Here is a 16141-nt window from a genome sequence, read left to right as displayed (position 1 = left end):
CTGGGTGACATCCTCTGGAATTGGCACCTTCTCCTCAAAGTATGTAGAGAAGGGCTCATCGTCCGGGACCCCAGACACTGTTGAGGCTGGCGGAGAGATGGAGCTGTGCTGGTCCTGGGTGGTCTTGATAACCCCATTCTCCTGTAAAGACTCCTCTGAAGAAAGGAGAGGGGGGAAAAGACAAAAATGTCCCTCAACAATTTCCACAACAGCAACATGTTGCCTATACTTCATTCTGTTGACATGAAAACAACAATTGTGAGTATATGACCCTAAACAATATGAAGAGAGATTCTATTCTACCCACACTATTCCCATGACAAGCCATCTGTTCTATACAACACCAGATAAAAGCAGACATTCACTGGAAACCTTGCCACAGTCAACAGATTGAAAGCTCTACTTTCATTCTCCACAATCACTTCTGTCATTAAAGTCATAAATGCCTAGAAGGCAGCATTTGCCATTTTCAACAAGAAAGTGCCACATATAGCCCGGTACATCAAAGTCATGTGTAAAAAGTGTGTCAATCAATATTCTGAAACCAACTGAGTCTTCAGGAAGGGCCCACAAACTTGTTTTGACACAATTTTAAACATTTCAGGTTAAAAAGTAAAGTAGATATAATGTCAACAATAGGTTAATGCAAGGCGACTGAGGACACCTTTTTCTCTTAAGACATTTTTAGGCTATATCTAGGCCTAATTATACATCAAATCAAATTGTATTTGTCACATACACATGGTTAGCAGATGTTAATGCGAGTGTAGCGAAAAGCTTGTGCTTCTAGCTCCGACCATGCAGCAATATCCAACAAGTAATCTAACCTAACAATTTCACAACAACTACCTTATACATACAAGTGTAAAGGAATGAATAAGAATATGTACATAAAAATATATGAATGAGTGATGGCCGAACAGCATAAGCAAGATGCAGTAGATGGTATAGAGTACAGTATATACATATGAGTAATGTAGGGTATGTAAACATTATATAAAGTGGCATTGTTTAAAGTGGCTAGTGATACATTTATTACATCACTTTTTCCATTATTAAAGTGGCTAGAGTTGAGTCAGTATGTTAGCAGCAGCCACTCAATGTTAGTGATGGTTGTTTAACAGTCTGATGGCCTTGAGATAGAAGCTGTTTTTCAGTCTCTCAGTCCCCGCTTTGATGCACCTGTACTGACCTCGCCTTCTGGATGATAGCGGGGTGAACAGGCAGTGGCTCGGGTGGTTGTTGTCCTTGATGATCTTTTTGGCCTTCCTGTGACATCAGGTGGTGTAGGTGTCCTGGAGGACAGGTAGTTTGCCCCCGGTGATGCGTTGTGCAGACCGCACCACCCTCTGGAGAGCCTTACGGTAGTGAGCCTTATGCTGCTGCGCCTTCTTCACCACGCTGTCTGTGTGGGTGGACCATTTCAGTTTGTCCGTGATGTGTACGCCGAGGAACTTAAAACTTTCCACCCTCTCCACTACTGTCCCGTCGATGTGGATAGGGGGCTGCTCCCTCTGCTGTTTCCTGAAGTCCACGATCATCTCCTTTGTTTTGTTGACATTCAGTGTGAGGTTATTTTCGTGACACCACACTCCGAGGGCCCTCACCTCCTCCCTGTAGGCCGTCTCGTCGTTGTTGGTAATCAAACCTACCACTGTAGTGTCGTCTGCAAACTTTATGATTGAGTTGGAGGCGTGCATGGCCACGCAGTCATGGGTGAACAGGGAGCACAGGAGAGGGCTGAGAACGCACCCTTGTGGGGCCCCAGTGTTAAGGATCAACGGGGTGGAGATGTTACCTACCCTTCACCACCTGGGGGCGGCACGTCAGAAAGTCCAGAACTCAGTTGCACAGGGCAGGGTTGAGACCCAGGGTCTCGAGCTTAATGACGAGTTTGGAGGGTACAATGGTGTTAAATGCTGAGCTGTAGTCAATGAACAGCATTCTTACATAGGTATTCCTCTTGTCCAGATGGGTTAGGGCAGTGTGATTGCAATTGCGTCGTCTGTGGACCTATTGGGGCGGTAAGCAAATTGGACTGGGTCTAGGATGTCAGGTAGGGTGGAGGTGATATGGTCCTTGACTAGTCTCTCAAAGCACTTCATGATGACGGAAGTGAGTGCTACAGGGCGGTAGTCATTTAGCTCAGTTACCTTAGCTTTCTTGGGAACAGGAACAATGGTGGCCCTCTTGAAGCATGTGGGAACAGCAGACTGGGATTAGGATTGATTGAATATGTCCGTAAACACACCAGCCAGCTGATCTGCGGATGCTCTGAGGCCATGGCTGGGGATGCCTTCTGGGCCTGCAGCCTTGCGAGGGTTAACACGTTTAAATGTTTTACTCACGTTGGCTGCAGTGAAGGAGAGCCCGCAGGTTTTGTTAGCATGCCGTGTCAGTGGCACAGTATTGTCCTCAAAGTGAGCAAAGAAGTTGTTTAGTTTGTCTGGGAGCAAGACATTGTGGTCCGCAACGGGCCTGGTTTTTCTTTTGTAGTCCGTGATTGACTGTAGACCCTGCCACATACCTCTCGTGTCTAAGCCGTTGAATTGCGACTCTACTTTGTCTCTATACTGATGATTAGCTTGTTTGATTGCCTTGCGGAGGCAATAGCTACACTGTTTATATTCGGTCATGTTTCCGGTCACCTTGCCCTGATTAAAAGCAGTGGTTCGTGCTTTCAGTTTTGCGCAAATGCTGCCATTAATCCACGGTTTTTGGTTGGGGAATGTTTTAATAGACACTGTGGGTACAACATCACCGATGCACTTGCTAATAAACTCGCTCACCGAATCAGCGTATTCATCAATGTCGTTGTTCAACGCTACGCAGAACATATCCCAGTCCACGTGATCGAAGCAACCTTGAAGCGTGGAATCCGATTGGTCGGACCAGTGTTGAACAGACCTGAGCACGGGTGCTTCCTGTTTAAGTTTCTGTCTATAGGCCGGGAGGAACAAAATGGAGTCGTGGTCAGCTTTTCCGAAAGGAGGGCGGGGAAGGGCCTTATATGCATAGCGGAAGTTAGAATAACAATGATCCAGGGTTTTGCCAGCCCGGGCCACGCAATCGATATGCTGATAAAATTTAGGGAGCCTTGTTTTCAGATTAGCCTTGTTAAAATCCCCAGCTACAATAAATGCAGCCTCAGGATATGTGGTTTCCAGTTTACATAGAGTCAAATGAAGTTCGTTCAGGGCCGTCGATGTGTCTGCTTGGGGGGGAATATACATGACTGTGCCTACGATAGAAGAGAATTCTCTTGGTAGATAATGCGGTCGGCATTTGATTGTGAGGAATTCTAAGTCAGGTGATCAAAAGGACTTGAGTTCCTGTATGTTGCTATGATCACACCACGCCTCGTTAATCATAAGGCATACACCCCCACTCTTCTTCTTACCAGAGAGATGCTTGTTTCTGTCGGCGCGATGCGTGAAGAAACTAGGTGGCTGTACCGACTCCGATAGCGTGTCTCGAGTGAGCCATGTTTCCGTGAAACAAAGAACGTTACAGTCTCTGATGTCTCTCTGGAAGGCAACCCTTGCTCGGATTTCGTCTACATTGTTGTCAAGAGACTGGACATTGGCGAGTAGTATGCTCGGGAGCGGTGCGCCCGTCTACGGAGCCTGACCAGAAGACCGCTCCGTAAACAAAGAATAGTACTTCAATGCTATACACGCATTTCCGTAAAAGTTAAAATATTAACAGACTGATCAAACAACTGTTCACGACACGTGATAAGAATAAAAATTTATTGGTAGGCCTGATCACCGACGACGTTGAGACAGCCTATAGGGAGGTCAAAGACTTGGCAGTGTGATGCCAGGACAGAGAACATGAGCGGAGGGAGGAGCAGAGAGCGCCTAATTTGACTGGAGCGCAGAGCGAGTTTCCCCAAAGGCTAGAGCATCTGCCTTCTCGCCCGCAACAATTTTGCTCCAGTACCGCTTACTTCGCGAGTTCAGGGCACGCCTGGCCCAGCATGCATTTGTAGGCTACTTGGGTGCTGCTATAAGCCCATTGCTTTAGCTACTGTCATGGAATTCGCTATATATTTTCATAAAGAAACTGATTAAACACAAAAGGTGCTTACAAATATGAGGAGGAACGAGAGTAAGAGCGGTGATGTAGTGTCCACAACCAAAGAATCATTTTGGAATCTGAAAAGACACGTATCCTGAAAGCTTGATAGTGTACTACATGCACATGCTAACAGAAAGGAACGGGGTTGGTAGCTAGCTAAGTGAGTCATTGTAGCAAACTATTTATAAATGAAAAATCTAATCTCTTAAAAATTAAGTTCATTTTCGTTCTATTATCAATTCACACACACACACACACACACACACACACACACACATACACACACACACAACGCCATCATTGATTTTGGCCCAATAGGCCTGACATATGACCTCTTTCAAGGAACTTTCTGTTTTGATATTGCTATTATGCCTAAAAGCCTTTAGGCTTACCTTAGAGATTTTTTTGGTTTTAACTCTGCATCCCTGGCCAGTCTGGCAAGAGTGGCACGAAGGGTGTTAAGCATCCCTATTGGCTCTGCAAGCGTGGAGAAAGGGTATTGTGGCGGATGAATCAGAATTAGTTGGGTAACATAGATAATTAAGATGTCTTATCTGCATAATATGCTTATGTGATATACTTGTTATTAGAATGTACCCTTTGGACTCTGATGTTGGCAGTTGCACTTCTTCCCTCAGCTGGGGCTCAGTCACTTGGGGCCCAGAGAGGGGAGAGGTCAGGCTTGTCTTTTACATGTCTCTGGTGCTATGCAGAAGAGGACAGGATAGAACATTGTCTTCATATGTGAATTTGTCTTTACCTATCCTTAATCCGCGTGAAGGGATGGCGTGATTAATGGGGAACCAATTACTTGTCTCCACAATGTCTGTGCGCAAGTCACACCCTCCTTTGGCATTGGGGGGAGGTGTATGGCAGTGTATGGAACCATTGTATGTCCTCTCTGATGTTGCACTTATCCTGGGATAGTGTATGACCTAGAGACTCACTCCCCTCAGTGAGCTTATCCAGGAGTGGGGTCAAGAAGGGGTTTTACTTGAGATGGGGGTATCTAGAGTTGACAATTGAGTTATGCCATTGGATGAGCTAATGTTTCTGTTCTATACCGTACCAGGAAGAGACGGTTCCAGTTTTCCAATGAAAACTGTTGACATAGCAGATGCTGTCTGCTATGTATTATAGATATCTTTCATACAAATCTTAACCTTGTGACCATTCTATGTATCTGTTGTTCGTCATGTAGGTTGAGAGGGGTGTATCTTGGCTATAAAAGATCTTTGTACTTTTGTGTTGTCACTCTCAACGGTTCATTAGAAATAGGGAATCGTTGAAAGTCAATGCTATTGCAAAGCTCTTATTATTAAAGATGTAGTTTAAGTATAACTCTGACTGGTGTGTGAAGTTTGTTTCTCCTCATTTGGTAATACAGAAATTAACCACCACAGTATTCTCAGTGGCTGGCCAGCTCTCCAGGCAACATCGCATGAGCTTGAAGCTACAGACTCTGGCCAAACTCGTGTTTCTAAAAGTGAATTCAAAAGGCACTGTAGACTAAGCCTAACAACACATTTTTCGTTTCATTGTTTTATTATTTTACCTTTATTTAACATCAAATTCTTATTTACATTGACGGCCTACACCGGCCAAACCCTAACCCGGACGGTGCTGGGCAAATTGTGCGCTACCCTATGGGACTCCCAATCACGGCCGGTTGTGATACAGCCTGGACTCGAACCAGGGTCGGTAGTGACGCCTCTAGCACTGAGATGCAGAACCTTAGACCGCTGCGCTACTCGGGAGCCCATTTAATTAGAAGTCATAGCCTATATGCACAATTTATAGACTATAATGATTTAATACAACAAAATGTTGTTTAAATGCTGAGCGCTTAATGTTACCACCAGCCTAGTGTGTCGCACCAACAAATGCTTCACAATTAATTTCTTTGTAGGCTATAGCCTTGAAATAATTGAAATAGGCTAATATAGTCTAAATAATTCATTTTTTTTAGGCTACGTGTCTGGCTACTGACCTACTTAGTGTTTATATGCTGTTTAATACGACATGTAGCCTATTTGAGATGAGCTCCTCTTAGTCACCTTTCCATGTTGTTTAATAAAATACTCATCATTCAAATCATATGGTTTGGTTTCAATACTTCAAAACCAAATGGTAGGTCTAGGTAGTCAAAAATAGATGGGTGCAACCTCTTAACTCCGCTCACATACTCTATGCCAGGACAACAACCAGCAAGACAAATGAGCTGATTGTGGACTACAGGAAACAGAGGGCTGAGCATGCCCCCCCATAGTGCTTCAAGTTCCTCGGTGTCTACATCACTAATGAACTACATGGTCTAAACACACCAACACAGTCGTTAATAGGGCACGACAATGCTTCTTTCCCCTCAGGTGGCTTAAAAGACTTGGAATGGGTCATCAGATCCTCAACGTTTTACAGCTGCACCACTGAGAGCATCTTGACTGGCTGCATCACAGCTTGGTATAGCAATTGCTTGGTATCCGAGTGCGAGGCGCTACAGGTGGTAGTGCGTACGGCCCAGTACATCGCTGGGGCCGAGCTCCCTGCCATCCAGGACCTCTAGACCAGGCGGTGTAAGAGGAAGGCCCTAAAAATGGTCTAATACTCCTGCCACCCAGACTGTTCTCTCTGCTACCATTCCCCATTCCATTCTGCAGATCCTCTCAAGCTCTGTCAGGTTGGATGGGGAGCGTTGCAGCACAGCTGCTTTCAGGTCTCTCCAGAGATGTTTGATCAGGTTCAAGTCCGGGCCACTCAAGGACATTCAGAGACTTGTCCCAAAACCACTCCTGCATTGTCTTGGCTGTGTGCTTAGAGTCATTGTCCTGTTGGAAGGTGAACCTTGATGCCCAGTCTGGAGGTCCTGAGCGCTGTGACGCAGGTTTTTGTCAAGGATCTCTCTCGACTTTGCTTTGTTCATTTTTCCCTCAATCCTGACTAGCCTCCCAGTCCCTGCCGCTGAAAAACATCCCCACATTATGATACTGCCACTACAATGCTTCACCGTAGCCATGTTTCCTCCAGATGTGACTCTTGGCATTCAGGCCAGAGTTCAATCTTGGTTCAACTCCGAGCGGGCTGTCATATGCCTTTTACTGAGGAGTTGCTGCCGTCTGGCCACTCTACCATAAAGGCCTGATTGGTGGAGTGCTTTAGAGATGGTTGTACTTCTGGAATGTTTTCCCATCTCCACAGAGGAACTCCGGAGCTCTGTCAGAGTGACCATCGGGTTCTTGGTCACCGCCCTGACCAAGGCCCTTCTCACCCGACTGCTCAGTTTGGCCAGGCGGCCAACTCTAGGAAGAGTCTTGGTGGTTCCAAACTTCTTCCATTTAAGAATGATGGAGGCCACTGTGTTCTTGGGGACCTTCAAAGCTGCATACATTTGTTGGTACCCTTCCCCAGACACGATCCTGTCTCGCAGCTCTAAGGACAATTCCTTCGACCTCATGGCTTGGTTTTTGCTCTGACATGCACTGTCAACTGTGGGACCTTATATGGACAGGTGTGTGCCTTTCCAAACCATGTCCAATCAATTAAATTTACCACACAGGTGTACTCCACAGGTGTGATTACTACCGCTGAGGGTTTAGAGCTTGAGGTAGTCACCTCATACAAGTACTTGGGAGTATGGCTAGACGGTACACTGTCCTTCTCTCAGCACATATCAAAGCTGCAGGCTAAGGTTAAAGCTAGACTTGATTTCCTCTATCGTAATCGCTCCTCTTTCACCTCAGCTGCCAAACACACCCCGATTCAGATGACCATCCAACCCATGCTAGATTATGGAGACGTAATTTATAGATCGGCAGGTAAGGGTGCTCTCTAGCAGCTAGATGTTCTTTACCATTCGGTCATCAGATTTGCTACCAATGCTCCTTATAGGACACATCACTGCGCTCTATACTCCTCCGTAAACTGGTCATCTCTGTATACCTGTCGCAAGACCCACTGGTTGTTGCTTATTTATAAAACCTTCTTAGGCCTCGCTCCTCCCTATCTGAGATATCTACTGCAGCCCTCATCCTCCACATACAAAACCTGTTCTGCCAGTCACATTCTGTTAAAGGTCCCCAAAGCACACATATCCCTGGGTCGCTCGTCTTTTCAGTTCGCTGCAGCTAGCGACTGGAACGAGCTGCAACAAACACTCAAACTGGACAGTTTTATCTCAATCTCTTCAGTCAAAGACTCAATCATGGACACTCATACCGACAGTTGTGGCTGCTTTGCGTGATGTATTGTCTCCTCTACCTTCTTGCCCTTTGTGCTGTTGTCAGTGCCCAATGTTTGTACTCAGTTTTGTACTGCTACCATGTTGTGCTGCTGCCATGTTGTTACCATGTTGTTGTCATGTTGTGTTGCTACCATGCTGTGTTAGCATGGCAGCAACACATGACATGTTGTCGTCTTAGGTCTCTCTTTATGTAGTGTTGTCTCTCTTGTGATGTGTGTTTTGTCCTATATTTTATTTCATTTATTTTTAATCCCAGCCCCCATCCCTGCAGGAGGCCTTTTGCCTTTTGCTAGGCCGTCATTGTAAATAAGAATTTGTCCTTAACGGACTTGCCTAGTTAAATAAAAAAATATAAAAAAATAATACTCCAATCAAGTTGTAGAAACATCTCAAGGATGATCAATAGAAACATGATGCACCTGAACTCAATTTCGAGTCTTATAGCAAAGGGTCTGAATACTTATGTAAATAAGTTATTTTTTATTTTTAATAAATTAGCAAAAACATTCTAAAAGCCTGTTTTCAATTTGTCATGATGGGGTATTGTATGTAGATTGCGGAGGGGAAAAAACAATGTAATCCATTTTAGAATAAGGCTGTAAGCTAACAAAATGTGGAAAAAGTCAAGGGCTCTGAATACTTTCCAAAGGCACTGTATATATCAAAGTTAACGTTACTAATTGTGTATTATTTATTACGTATCTTACTTTACCATTATTTATCTTTTCTTCCTCTCTGCATTGAGACGGGCCCGTAAGTACGCATTTCCCTGCTAGTCCACAACTGTTGTTACGACGCATCTGACAAATAAAATTGGATTTGATTTGAAAAGGGGTCATGACATTCTGTGAGCAGGTGATTGTCAAGCAAATAACTGCCAGTCTCACGGTAATTTAGCATGAATTAACATAAACATATTTAGCATCTCCTGGCTTCCACGCATAGCCTACAAGCCACTGATGCAGACCTTTGGAACATCTACATATTTAAAAGTATAATAAATCCATGTAATATAGCCTACACCATCACAATAAATCCATTATTTATTTTAGAGGTCTAAAGAAACATGATATGAAGAAAATGTAGTATATTTCAGAAGAACATAATAGCATACTCTGAGTTGTCCTTACATTAGGGCCTGATCTGGCTATGCCACATGGCTGTGGGCTACACTAGGTCATTTAGCAGACAAGATTGTCTTAGAATTCTGTGGCATTATTTTATAGTATTCTGAATACAATTAAACATAGCTGAATGAAATAGAAATATATTTTCTCCAAACGATTTGAGGGAAGGAACACATGCAGCTATTCTGTGTTGAGCGGTTAACAAAGAAACAGGTAGTCTTATATGCTTAATTTAGAGTTATTTACAGCTGAAGAGGGAAGCTTACATACACCTTAGCCAAATACATTTAAACTCCGTTTTTCACAATTCCTGACATTTAATCAGAGTAAAAAAATCCCTGTTTTAGGTCAGTTAGGATCACCACTTTATTTTAAGAATGTGAAATGTCAGAATAATAGTAGAGAGAATGATTTATTTCAGCTTTTATTTCTTTCATCACATTCCCAGTGGATCAGAAGTTTACATACACTCAATTAGTATTTGGTAGCATTGCCTTTAAATTGTTTAACTTGGGCCAAACGTTTCGGGTAGCCTTCCACAAGCTTCCCACAACAAGTTAAGTGAATTCTGGCCCATGTAACTAAGTCAGGTTTGTAGGCCTCCTTGCTCGCACACACTTTTTCATTTCTGCCGACAAATGTTCTATAGGATTGAGGTCAGGGCTTTGTGATGGCCACTCCAATACCTTTACTTTGTTGTCCTTAAAATACATTTTGCCACAACTTTGGAAGTATGCTTGGGGTCATTGTCCATTTGGAAGACCCATTTGCGACCAAGCTTTAACTTCCTGACTGATGTCTTGAGATGTTGCTTCAATATATCCATACTTTTCCTGCCTCATGATGCCATCTATTTTGTGAAGTGCACCAGTCCCTCCTGCAGCAAAGCACCCCCACAACATGATGCTTCCACCCCCGTGCTTCACGGTTGGGATGGTGTTCTTCGGCTTGCAAGCACCCCCCTTTTTCCTCCAAACATAACAATGGTCATTATGGCCAAACAGTTCTATTTTTGTTCCATCAGACCAGAGGACATTTCTCCAAAAAGTATGATCTTTGTCCCCATGTACAGTTGCAAACTGTAGTCTGGCAACTGTGTTAGGAAGGACGCCTGTATCTTTGTAGTGACTGGGTGTAATGATACACCATCCAAAGTGTAATTAATAACGTCACCATGCTCAAAGGGATATTCAATGTCTGCCTCTTTTTTTACCCATCTACCAATTGGTGCCCTTCTTTGCAAGGCATTGGAAATCTTCCCTGGTGTTTGTTTGTGGTTGAATCTGTGTTTGAATCTGCTCAGCTGAGGGACCTTACAGATAAATGTATGTGTAGAGTATAGATGACATAGTCATTCAAAAATCATGTTAAACACTATTATTGAACACAGAGTCCATGCAACTTAATATGTGACTTGTTTAGCAAATGTCTACTCCTGAACTTATTTAGGCTTGCCATAACAAATAGGGTTGAATACTTGACTCAAAGACATTTGAGCTTTTCGACTTTGACATTATGGCGTATTGTGTGTAGGCCAGTGACAAAACAAATCAAAATGTAATAAATTTTAAATTCAGGCTGTAACAACAAAATGTGGAAAAAGTAAAGTGGGGTGAACACTTTCTGAAGGCACTGTAAGTTAATCTATTGTGTACACTTTAGAAGAGAGTTATCACTCCCACTACCAAGCTTCTCGTTGTCGTGCAGGACGTTTTTGTAAAAACATTTCTACATTCTAGAACAATGTGTGAATCTCACATTGTCTTGAAAAAGGTCTTGGACCAAAATGTTAACAATAACTGAGATTTAATAAAACAATTCTACAATGTATTGTGTACGCAGGCATAGGGCCTATAGTGCACCATGTGTGCTGAACTGATCACAGTACGGCGTAGGAGTGAGTGTGGTGGAGTGTGTCGTGCTTCTGTTATCATAAGTTACCTTCCAGGTCTGCTTCCCGTGCTGTCTTCATCAGGGTGGGGTGGAGTTAAAAGGGGGCCGAGGGGAGTGGGAGCTCTGTAAACGCAGGGACTGGAGCTCTGTCTGGAAAACAGACAACTGAAATTAAAACAAATTATTAAGAAAAACAATACAAACACTGCAGAGACCAGTATCACTCTTATTTACAGTTTTAAAAACGATCTAGTCTTAAAATCCTGATCAATTCAACTCTGGTCATTGTGGGTATCATTCACTCTAGTCAGCCACTAAATCACAGAAGGATCAATGTTTGTGAACAGTTAGAGTTCCATTTCCTTCCACCATTTCTCCGCTTAATACAGCTTTGCCTGAGAAGAGCAGGCACGCTATAGAAAATTATTGAGGATTTGAGGAGTTAGGCTAAACTAAACAAAAATAACCTCCACATTTTTCATTACAATGGGAAATAAGCACTCCTAAACCTATCGATAAGCCATGACAGGAGACAACTGATATTGATGCTGAGTAACTAGTTCTGCAACAGCAAAAATGACTCGGCAAGAAATGCACATGACCACTTCACTCATATTAACCTAATAGTGAGAACATAACAAAAGCCTTGAATTGACCTCAATATGGTCACCGTGGTTAGAATACATCTTATTCAGTACTTCCCTCAATGTGAAGTCAAAAACCTCCTGACCTCATTTACACAGTACAGCTTTACAAATGCCCATACAAGAGATATCAGAAGACCCTTGGGTCATTCCACCTCAAAAAGCATGAGAGGTTTTTGACAACCACCATCTCAGACACGATTAACACTCATGAAAGATTTTGCCGAAATAGAATTTGAATCTTGAGAAATTAAGCTAATTCATTGCAGCCAAATTGCCCATTTTAAATTTAGAGGATTCAGATAATATTAAATAAATATATCCGATTTGGACCAAATCGAGGGGGGGAGCCAAAAGCCACTCAGACCCCTCACGCCAATCCCACACTAAAAACCTGTAGGCCTACACAGTATCAGTTCTTGATTTTAGTAGTAAGAAGCTGTGGCTTGGAGTATTGCTTCTACATACAGTCCCATGTAATGTATTCCCTGTGAATCTGGTGATTTTATATTTAATTTTTCGCATGTTCCGAGAAATTAGGTCATCGACGTTTGCATTATTTACCATAAAGTAGTGGGAAAGTACCAAATTCTGATCACTAGATGACACTGTTCCTGCTATACCACCACACTCTTAAATCAATTTTGCTGGTCTCTTGTGTTTAAATAGATCACAACATTTTCATTGCAACTTTGGGTAGAACACCAATAGATTGTGTGGACATCCTCACAAACCAAGCCAGTCCTCCAGGAAAGCAATTCACTTTGTCCTAATCGCAACCCAACGCTTCAACCCAACTCTCCTTGAATAGTCCCAACAAGTGCTGGGTGATTGTGAAGAAACTGGCACTTGACTAGGGCTGCACATTTTGTGGAATATTCAGAGGTGGAAACTTTCCATGGGAATTTTTTTGTTGTTGACCACTCCACAAAATTCTTGTTAACCTGTTATGGATAGGGGGCAGTATTTTCACAGCCGGATAAAAAAACGTACCCGATTTAATCTGATTATTACTCCTGCCCAGAAACTAGAATATGCATATAATTATTAGCTTTGGATAGAAAACACTCCAAAGTTTCTAAAACTGTTTGAATGGTGTCTGTGAGTATAACAGAACTCATTTGGCAGGCCAAAACCTGAGAAGATTCCAAACAGGGAGTACTCTGTCTGGCCATTTCTTGGCCTTCTTTGCCATCTCTATCCATTACAAAGGATCTCTGCTGTTACGTGACACTTCCTACGGCTCACATGGTCTCTCAGAAGGCGGCAAAAAGCTGAATCGTGGCTTTGCAGGCTCTGGTTGAAACAAAGTAGCGCGTTTGTGTAGTGGCTGGTTACAGTACTGTGAGACTCAGGCTCGTGCCCGCGTCGACCCCATGCTTTGTTTTCTTTCCTCTGTTTACCTAAATGCAGATTCCCGGTCGGAATATTATCGCTTTTCTACGAGAAAAATGGCATAAAAATTGATTTTAAACAGCGGTTGACATGCTTCGAATTACGGTAATGGAATATTTATACATCTTTTGTCACGAATTGCGCCATGCTCGTAACCCTTATTTACACTTCGGATAGTGTCTAGAACGCACGAACAAAACGCCGCTATTTGGATATAACGATGGATTATTTTGGACCAAACCAACATTTGTTATTGAAGTAGCAGTCCTGGGAGTGCATTCTGACGAAGACAACAAAGGTAATCAAACTTTTGTAATAGTAAATCGGAGTTTGGTCAGGGCTAAACTTGGTCGGTGTCTAAATAGCTAGCCGTGATGGCTGGGCTATCTTCTGAGAATATTGCAAAATGTGCTTTCACCGAAAAGCTATTTTAAAATCGGACATATCGAGTGCATAGAGGAGTTCTGTATCTATAATTCTTAAAATAATTGTTATGTTTTTTGTGAACGTTTATCGTGAGTAATTTAGTAAATTCACCGGATGTTTGCGGGGGTATGCTAGTTCTGAACGTCACATGCTAATGTAAAAAAGCTGGTTTTTGATATAAATAGGAACTTGATTGAACAAAACATGCATGCATTGTATAACATAATGTCCTAGGGTTGTCATCTGATGAAGATCATCAAAGGTTAGTGCTGCATTTAGCTGTGGTTTTGTTTTTTGTGACATTATATGCTAGCTTGAAAAGTGGGTGTCTGATTATTTCTGGCTGGGTACTCTGCTGACATAATGTAATGTTTTGCTTTCGCTGTAAAGCCTTTTTGAAATCGGACAGTGTGGTTAGATTAACGAGAGTCTTGTCTTTAAAATGCTGTAAAATAGTCATATGTTTGAAAAATGGAAGTTTTCGGATTTTAGAGGAGTTTGTATTTCGCGCCACGCCCATCATTGGATATTGGAGCAGGTGTTCCGCTAGCGGAACGTCTAGATGTAAGAGGTTAACCTGTTAGGGCTAGGGGGCAGTATTGACACGGCTGGATAAAAAACATACCCGATTTAATCTGGTTACCACTCCTACCCAGTAACTAGAATATGCATATACTTATTACATATGGATAGAAAACACCCTAAAGTTTCTAAAACTGTTTGAATGGTGTCTGAGTATAACAGAACTCAAACGGCAGGTCAAAACCTGAGAGATTCCTTTACAGGAAGTGGCCTGTCTGACCATTTCTTGAACTTCTTTTCCATCTCTATCTTTTACTAAGGATCTCTGCTCTAACGTGACACTTCCCACGTCTTCCATAGGCTCTCAGAGCCCGGGAAAAAACAGAATGTCGTCATTCCAGCCCCAGGCTGAAACACATTATCGCCTTTCTCAAGTGGCCGATCAAGGGACTCTGGGCTTATGCGCGTGACCCGACCGCCCCCGCCTTTGTGATTTTTTTCCTCTGTTTGCCGAAAAGGAGATTCCCTGTCGGAATATTATCGCTTTTCTACGAGAAAAATGGCGTAAAAATTGATTTTAAACAGCGGTTGACATGCTTCGAAGTACGGTAATGGAATATTTAGAATTTTATTGTCACGAATTGCGCCATGCGCGCGACACTTCTTTACCATTTCGGATAGTGTCTGGAATGCACGAACAAAACGCCGCTATTCGGATATAACGATGGATTATTTTGGACCAAACCAACATTTGTTATTGAAGTAGACGTCCTGGGTGTGCATTCTGACGAAGACAACAAAAGGTAATCAAACTTTTATAATAGTAAATATGATTATGGTGAATGCTAAACTTGCCGGGTGTCTAAATAGCGAGCCCGTGATGCCTGGGCTATGTACTTAGAATATTGCAAAATGTGCTTTCACCAAAAAGCTATTTTAAAATCGGACATATCGAGTGCATAGAGGAGGTCTGTATCTATAATTCTTAAAATAATTGTTATGCTTTTTGTGAACGTTTATCGTGAGTAATTTAGTAAAATGTTAGCGAATTCCCCGGAAGTTTGCGGGGGGTATGCTAGTTCTGAACGTCACATGCTAATGTAAAAAGCTGGTTTTTGATATAAATATGAACTTGATTGAACAAAACATGCATGTATTGTATAACATAATGTCCTAGGGTTGTCATCTGATGAAGATCATCAAAGGTGAGTGCTGCATTTAGCTGTCTTCTGGGTTTTGGTGACATTATATGCTGGCTTGAAAAATGGGTGTCTGATTATTTCTGGCTTGGTACTCTGCTGACATAATCTAATGTTTTGCTTTCGTTGTAAAGCCTTTTTGAAATCGGACAGTGTGGTTAGATTAACGAGAGTCTTGTCTTTAAATAGCTGTAAAATAGTCATATGTTTGAGAAATCGAAGTAATAGGATTTTTAAGGTTTTGAAAATCGCGCCACAGGCTGCAAGTGGCTGTTACGTAGGTGGGACGAATTCGTCCCACCTAGTCCATAGAGGTTAACAAACTATAGTTTTGGCAAGTTGGTTAGGACATCTACTTTGTGCATGACACAAGTCATTTTTCCAACAATTGTTTACAGACAGATTATTTCACTCACTTATAATTCACTGTATCACAATTCCAGTGGGCCAGAAGTTTACATACACTAAGTCGACTGTGCCTTTCAAGAAAATTATGTCATGGCTTTAGAAGCTTCTGATAGGCTAATTGACATCATTTGAGTCAATTGGAGGTGTACCTGTGGATGTATTTCAAAGCCTACCTTCAAACTCAGTGCCTCTATGCTTGACATCATA

The 16141-nt window shown here is 42.5% G+C and overlaps 1 protein-coding gene across 4 annotated transcripts in view; it reads right to left on the bottom strand.

Moving 5' to 3' along the window:
- Positions 1-16141, bottom strand: part of LOC106565428 (natural resistance-associated macrophage protein 2) — a 51331-nt gene that overhangs the window by 24335 nt on the left and 10855 nt on the right. For 3 of the 4 annotated variants that reach the window (XM_045691598.2, XM_014132551.3, XM_014132553.3), the window contains exons 2-3: positions 11389-11490; positions 1-155 (exon numbers count right to left, since the gene is read on the bottom strand). In XM_045691598.2, coding sequence (XP_045547554.1) covers positions 1-155; positions 11389-11419 — 186 coding nt within the window. In that variant the 5' untranslated portion in view covers positions 11420-11490. Of the gene's footprint in view, positions 156-11388; positions 11506-16141 lie in introns of all 4 variants that reach the window. The other variant, XM_014132552.3, reaches the window with a different exon arrangement.

The sequence above is a fragment of the Salmo salar genome, chromosome 12 (assembly GCF_965601325.2).
Source record: "Salmo salar chromosome 12, fSalSal1, whole genome shotgun sequence".
In the NCBI taxonomy this organism is placed as follows: domain Eukaryota; kingdom Metazoa; phylum Chordata; class Actinopteri; order Salmoniformes; family Salmonidae; genus Salmo; species Salmo salar.
Note: the sequence above shows the minus strand (reverse complement) of the source record. Positions and strands in the feature narration are given on the sequence as shown.